Source organism: Egretta garzetta, unplaced genomic scaffold (genome assembly GCF_000687185.1).
Source record: "Egretta garzetta isolate BGI_Z169 unplaced genomic scaffold, ASM68718v1 scaffold448, whole genome shotgun sequence".
Lineage (NCBI taxonomy): Eukaryota > Metazoa > Chordata > Aves > Pelecaniformes > Ardeidae > Egretta > Egretta garzetta.
This window is the reverse complement of record NW_009260497.1, coordinates 208,849-216,815: the sequence shown is the minus strand read 5'-3', so window position 1 is coordinate 216,815 and position 7,967 is coordinate 208,849. Positions and strand designations below refer to the sequence as shown.

Genomic DNA, 7,967 nt, shown 5'->3' with positions numbered 1-7,967 from the left:
GGAGAAAAGGAGAGAATGGTGCTAATAAAACTTGAGCTTTCTTTGTGTACTAGTAATTTTCTTGCCCCAGCCAAAATAGTCAGCAGCATGTCAAACAAGCGGAGTTGGCACAGAGGGCATAACTGATCAGGAACATGACCTGTGGAATTGTCAAGAAAACAAAGAAAATGAATGATGATGTTAACGGGGACAGTGTATCCAAGTCAGCAGTGCCTCAATCACAGCTAACCAACCGATCTTCCTGACCCTTGTCTGGAGACTGAGCAGCTTTTTGGGCTATTAGCTTTCTCAATGTATTACTAGTATTTTTATTTTTTTAAACCATTCCATGGAGTAGATAACCAATTCTCACAGTCGGAAATTATCTATCCTTTTCAGACTGTATTCTCCAGCTCAGTGCTGCGTTTCCTACGGGAATAGTAGGTGATTTTTCTAGTAATGGTGACTGTAACTAATCGACAATTTCTCTTCTACATCAGAGTCTAGCACAGTTTAGATGGACTAACTAGATACCACTTTTCTACATTTAAGCAGAAGCTTTGACTGAGCACAAAGCATGACCAAGTACAATGAGGTTAATATATTCCTTGCCAAAGATCTCGTGATAAAATCATTTACATCAGCAATTGATCTCAAACTATGAGGTGCTGTAAGAACTAAAAACAGTTTTAGGGTAACTCCTCCATCATCTGCAACTATTTCCCAGACACTAATACACATAACATAGCAATGAAAAACACTTGATACAAGTGATCTAAACGCAGGAGCTCCAGCAAGTTAAACAGAACCATAGCTGCCTTAAAACTGTAGCAGTTCCCCTACTGATGGCAGGGAAAAGAAAGAAAGATTCAACAGTCATATCTCATGTCTATAGCTTCATCCAAACTTTTATCATCGTGTGTACTGGCAGCTAAAAACGTAGTTACTGGTGACCCTGTCACATTGATTACACTGGTGCTTGTGCTGGCATTGCGCACCGCAATGCTTGTCACATTAATGCCCAAAGTAAGCCTAGTCTGCTCCAAGGCCTTTTCTGGCACTGCAAATGCCTCCAGCTTCTTCTCCCCATTAGCCATGTACGAGTTTTGGCAGCCACGGCATATGCAGTCAAGGCAGGCTTTGCGGTTAGAATAGCAAGGGCAGCGTTGGCCACGGCATGTAAGAACACTTGGATTTTGGGTGGCACGACCACATTTACACCCTTTCTTTTCTTGTGGCTTTTTGTACACAGTTTTTGTTGGGCTTCCCGGCATAACGTTACTGCTAGGAACTTTCTCCTTTGCTTTGTCTTTTGTTTTCAGCACCCCGGGTTTGGCTTTCGGGTGAGATTTCTTAGGGGCATGTTCTAAATTCTTTTTCATGCTTTTGTTAGACAGGAGCACAGTTTTACTTATTTTGGGAGTAGTGCCTCCATTAGGTACAGTTGCAATAGGCTGCAAAGACATTTTATTTTCCTGTTTCACTGTTACAGGAGCTGATGCTCCCAATGTTGGGCCACAGATGATGCTGGAAATGGGCAGAGGTTGAACTTTTTCACTGTCGCTTTCTGATCGAGATCGCTTTCTGTTTAGCTTAACTACCTTAGGTGTCGCCGCCGTACAGGAGATTCCGTGAGGAGAAGCATCTGTGGACATGAAAATGTTATGGCTAAGAGGTGGGGGAGAAAGCTGCAGGAAAGGGCCATTAGTCATGTTTGCTTCCAAGCTGGGCTGCAAATTAGAATCACAGACTTCAGTATTTGAAACGGTCTCTAAGCTCCGGAGAACTTCCTCAACACTAAGGAGAAGCGAGCCACCTGGTTTTATGTCTTCACTGAAACTGCAAATGTCGATGCCTGTCGTACACAAGTCACTAGTAGAAACTGTATCGCACACAGGCTGCAGGCTGCTAGAGATATCTTCTGTTTTTATGTACTCTCCAGTACTACAGACATCAATTGTGTTTGCGTGCTCAGGAGAAGGAATATTCACTCCAAGTTTATCTACCGAAAGCCCATTACAATTGGGCAACCCGTTGATAACAGAACCTCTAATGTCAATGTTGTGTGTGCTTTCAGGTATTGATGTAAAACTAGCTGGAGGATCAGTTGTGAGTTCTGAGGTTGAAGGTACTGGGGAATGTGTCAAACACAAAGCCAAGGCTGTATCGGAAGATTTTTCTGTCTCTTCGTGGAGTGGTGATCCATCTTTGAGCAAAGCTAAAAGATCTGCAGAACAATCAACTGCTTGGATAATATCTCGTGCCAGCGGAGTTTGCGTTATGTATTCGCAGAGTTTCTTATAGCAGTTCACTAAGATGCTTAGCTGCTTATTCTCCTCAAACTGTTCGTAGTCCTTGCACCAGCTACATGACGGTTTCATCATCATCTTCTTGCCTTTACAAGTTTTGCAGACATAATGCTGACATGTGGAGTTGGTAGGAGCAATAGGGTCTTGTAGCAAATTTCCTAAGGAAAAAAGAGAAAGATTACAATGGACTGAAGGCAGGTTTCCAGGATAGAGCGGGATGGATTTTTTCTACTATCAAAAAAATTGCCTGAAAAAGTTCAGTGAGTCACAAGAACACATACCATTCAGACAATAGCCTAAAAATTTTCACAGCTGCCGTATCTGGTTTTAAAACAACATTAAATTTAAAAAAGAAAACCATTGCACCATAATTTGCTGTGCTGCTGCAGCCTTTAGAAACACTCTCAACTAAAACACTACCGATGCCTGTGGCCCTCTCAGCAGTTCCTTCCACTGACACAAAACACACAAGATTTCTATGAATTCACCAAAAGCACAACAATAAACTCCCATGAAGAGCCACTGCAGAGATTTTAAGGAAATCAGTGAAAACAAACAGCAACAGAGCTGGCAGAAACCCTAAAAGGAATGTAAAAATTATGAAATATCAACCCCAAAAGGAAAGAAGACACAGCAGACTGTTTTACTTTTCATTTAGCTGTAACTAAAAATAGAGCCTAGCTTTGTGACAGTCAATACCATGAATAAAGCACAAAGTTTTTAACTTTGCAAGCAACAAAATGGATCCCATGAATTTGTATAAACATTGAATAAAACACCTACTAATATATGTTAATAAAAATGGGGGGAAAAAAAGGACTATATTGCACTCAAACAGATTACTCTTGTGCCAAACCAGGAGGTTCAACAAGGCGCCTATTAACGTATCGTGGGGATTGGCGGCTCCCTGTTCTCCAATTCACACATGTATCAGTGAAATAATACTTAAAAAATAGTGGTACTGCAATCGCCGTGATGCTTAAATACTTTAAAGTGTCAACAACTGCTCATGTCCTGGGCAAGAGTGAAGAAATCTGAGGAAAGGATTTTCTCTGAGATCTTACTGTTAAGAATAAGAAACTAATAAAAATCAGTTGCTAAAGGAAACAACACAGCTGACAGCACAGAAAGTTTAGACACTCAGTACTGAAAATCTGGACGGTTATGTCTCCAGATCTCGGAAGCTGTAAAAACCCAGAAGAATGTTTTTGGTTTTATTTAAGAACAAACCAAGTAACACTTAAGGATAAAAGAACCAAGGCAACTGAAATTCTGCACAGAAATAATCCAACCAGTAACTAGATCCAGAAAATGAGTGTTGCTTTGCTATTCCTAGCGAGTTCCAGGCCAGAAAGATATTCTAACATCTAAACTAAATTTCAGAGTATCTATAGTCATCTATAGCAACAGGTTTCCTCTCTTTTCCAAGCATTTTCAGCTTTGATCAGACCTTTCTCCCCGTAAGGAGCCTTTGTTGGATGAGTTACAACCATCAGTGAATTCTCACCCAGATTTTCCAAAGTGAAAACATACTTTTATGAGCAAATGGATAAAATGAAACAACTTGGGATGAGAAAGCAAAATGCATGTATTAAAACAGACAGAGATTTAAAAAAAAAAAAAAAATCTTATAAAATATGAAGATATTTTCTCTTGTCACTCTCTTGCCAAGGAAATCCTAATCACATGGACCTTCCATAACCAATTCTCGTGATAGTGCTTTTAAGAGATATAATTAACTGGACCTCGTCGAGTGCACCGAGTTACCAACTAAGGAATAAAACCCAACCTTTCTACCTTGCATTACCTTAGTTGAGAATCCAAGCCCTCAGGTAGAAAAACAAGACATACCATACCAACCCTCAGCTGTAGTTGCACTTGAAATATTAAACTTGTCCCTCACTCTGTAGCTTTTGTCAAAATGTTCCACCCCCTCTCCCAACCTAACCCTCCATACTTTTCACTATTCAGACTACTTTTGGAAATCCAGCTTTTTGTGTTTAAATAGGAAATTCGTATTAGCACAGTAATTCTGCAACAGTCCTGAATTCCACAAGTGAGCAGACTATCCTACAGTCCCTTTGAAATCCGAATCCCTTGGTACCTTTTTGGGACAGGGCTGCTCCAGCCCTCCACCTGAGCTGTCTTTCAGTAGAAGTGGCTTGATATGGACTGATTTTTGAGCACCATGTAACAAGAGTCAGTGCTGAAGTCATCATTACACAGTATTTTTTTTTTATAAATTGAGAGAAAATAGAATTGTTTAGAAAGTTGGCAGGTGGCAACACGATGTCAAATAATGAGAACTGTCATTACAGCACGACTGGAGCAGGGGACGTACAGAAAAGCGCAGTATTTGAACACGGCTAACTGAAAGCCATTCGGGACGAACGTTGACTAGAAGCTGTAGAACAGAGAAAGGTTCAAAGCACAATTACAGCAATACTCGATGGGAAATGCGTTTCACAATCAAAGAGTAGGTGTTTAGCTTATCTTTGCTAATCTTAGTGAGGAAGGGTGACTCTGCAAGACCCCACCATGACAAGACAATAGCAAAACACTCCTCAAGTTAAGCAGTGAAGATTTAAAGCCAACAGATGAAACATGAAGTCACACAATCTAACCTGCAGTGCAATTTTTTTTTTTTTTTTGAAGTTCCCTTTAAATGACTCTATATAAACAGCAATGAAGACAGAGATGTCCATCACGGTCCTAAGACTGGATTTGATTTTGTGAGAAAAGTTCTTAATTCCCATGGGGAAAACCAAAAAGAAAGGTTTGAATCACAGCTTGTCTCAGAAGTCATGTCCTTCAGCACAAAGAACTCACAAACAACTGTCCGTCCCCTCTGGATCCTGAGTCTTTCCAACAGGACAGGGAGAAAGCCATGCCGGGACAAATACAGGAGGCAAACACACGTAAGACTCATTCACTGAATGCTCTGAGGCTTCAGAAGCCATCGTAAAACTACACACATCCACAGTGCTTCCAGAACCAAAAGCCTACCAGCATTAATACCCAATGAAACAAAGGCAAGCTCCTGGGTCCATCTTTAGCCTCTTTTTGCTACTTCTGATGATTAAGTATGAGTTATAATGATCAATGCTTTACAGATCATCACTAAAATACTTCAGAGATGGAACCAAGTAAACAATATACCAATTCAACTTTTAATTAGGTTTTTTAAAAAAGTCATTACCAACTGTGCATTTTATTTCTCCCAAAATAAATTTGGCTGAAACTGTTGAAAGTGTACAAATGCTAAAAGAGGATAGTGAAAAATTTAAATTTCCAGAAGGTTTGAGGAAAAAAAAAAAACCACCTCAAATGGACAGACAAGACAAAACACTTTACATGCTCTCACTGAAGGAAAGAACAGAGTTCTACTCTCAGTAAATGCCAGGCAACCTACAGGGGAGAGACATTAGGAATGCCTGAGCTGCGGGAATATTTTCAGCTTGAGCTCATGTCTCATTGAATATTAATTCTTCAGTCAAAGTTTCTCTCTCATATGGATTCTGTGGCACCTGTCACTCTCTTCAGCTTTAATATTATTAAGCTAAAAAAAAAAAGTCAACCATGATAGGCAAATTCACAGAAAATTATGTTTTCATTACTTTTAATACTCGGGGAATGGTATTAAGTCAGCAACACTGCTCCAGAAACACAAGACCCAAGCTGCTACTCAGAATCTGGAGGTACTAAGCTCTGGGACGTTCCAAACTGCTAGACTGTACAGGCTCCCAAGGCTAATGCTCATTTGGGTGCTGCACATTACCAGATCTTCCCAGATTAAGATTATGAACTCCACCATGAAAACAAAACTGGGAAGGATTCCAAGATGTTACCTAGCCTATCCTCAAACTCCTAAGAATAACCATGCTAAGTTAGACCAAAGATCCATCTAGCCCAGCAGGCCATCTTACTAGTGGCCAAAAGCAGGTACCTAGGGCATAGAGTAAGAACAAGGCCAGCAAACTCTTAACCCTTGCCCAGCTTTTAACCATTATTAGCTGAGATACTTCTCATGGGAGATGGGGTTTCCACGTACCCAGTAACTCTCATATTCTCTCCTTAGGCTTGCCCCATCTCCTCTTTAACTATTTCAAATGTAATCGGTCACAACAGGAAGAAGTTCCATGGTCAACTATCCCTTTCTGTTTTGAAGATTACTCGTACTAGTTTCACTTGACGATCTCTGGTTCTTGTGCTGGATGAACCAACAGCCAATCTCTATACTTTCTTCCACACTACTCATGGGTTTTACATCTACCACATAACCCTCCAAGTTGTCTCTTTTCCAGCCTGTGCAGAAGTTGTTCCTTGTGTTGGATCATCCTTCCACAGTTCTTTTTTGAGATGGGGGGACCACAACTGCAACAATGTAAGATACAGGTGAACCACAGTTTTATACAATGCCATAATAAACTTCTCCACTTTATTCTCTATTCCAGTCCTGATTTTTAGCATTTGCTTTGCTTTTTTGATTGACACTCAGTCCTGAGCTGATATTCCCATGGAGTTTTCTATTACAAGGCCAAACCCCCACTTTTGGCTGGTAGCCATCAGTGCTACCCCCTTCTATAAATTTATATAGATCTGCAAGATATAAAAATTGTGGGCTCTGAGAAATTAATCATTTTCCATGTTTATCATTTAATATTTATCTAAAGTAAATTTGTCATTTTATTGAGTATTCATCTGCATAAGATCCTTCCACGGTTACTCAATGCAGGCCTTCATTTTTACTATCCTCAATAGCCTGGTATTACTAAACTTTGCCTCGTCTTTTCTCACCCTCTATCGCAAGGGGTATATTAAAAACATGATTTTGCTTTCGGTGGGTTACAAACCCCCCAGTAAAAGGCCTTCCCTAAACAACATCAGTTCTTAACTATCCTGCTTTTAGAAAGGTTTACTAAACATCCATATGAATATGAGTGCTTATGTTTAATAAAATGCATATACAGAAAAAAATACTTTTAGTATATTATTTACAAAGTACCACAGCTGTCCTGGAAAGGCTGCTACCAGGACGGAGGTCATTTAAACCACAAGGAATACTTCCTATTGTGTTCCTTAATGAGCATTACTTCACAGCTGCAGGAAGAGGGGAAGCATCTGCAAATTGTATTTGAGAGACCAAAGGGAGGAGAAGAATTGGGAATCAAAGCAATTGTTAGGTGTACATATCCAGCAAATGTGCTCCAAATGGATGAAATTCACTGAGAAGAAAGACTTGAATCAAAACAGGTCACCTCCTTCCGTTCCCATTTGCCCTTGGCAAAAGCAGAAATATAATGCCCTGGAAAAGGGGCTAAACACAAGTAACTAATTTAGCACCCTTGGAAAAACCTACTGAAACATAATATATTGCCTTTTTTAACAACTCAAAGTCTTAAGAATGATGTAACTATTAAATCTTGATTTGATGAACTAAACTAGAAAAAATTATGATGTCAAATTTTGTTACAAGTAGAAATAAATGTATCACTGGGGTTAATCTCCAACTGCCAAAACAGGAGTCTTTAATACTCAACTGCATTCGTTTCACCAGAAATCACTCTCGTTTTATAGTGCACAGCAAGCAAGTGGAAAGCTCAACAGCCCACCCCTCTAATCCTTTCCCTCTCTACCTGAAGTGGCATATCTGCTGTACAAACAAAAGTAGGACTGGCG

General features: G+C 39.9%; 1 protein-coding gene across 1 annotated transcript; it reads right to left on the bottom strand.

Annotated features, from left to right (window-relative positions):
* Positions 1-6: 6 nt before the first annotated feature.
* MSL2 (MSL complex subunit 2) lies at positions 7-2,473 on the bottom strand. The gene has a single exon (XM_009644414.2). The coding sequence runs from the start codon at positions 2,364-2,366 to the stop codon at positions 849-851; it is 1,518 nt and encodes a 505-aa protein (XP_009642709.1). The 5' UTR covers positions 2,367-2,473; the 3' UTR covers positions 7-848.
* Between the last annotated feature and the right edge of the window lie 5,494 nt (positions 2,474-7,967).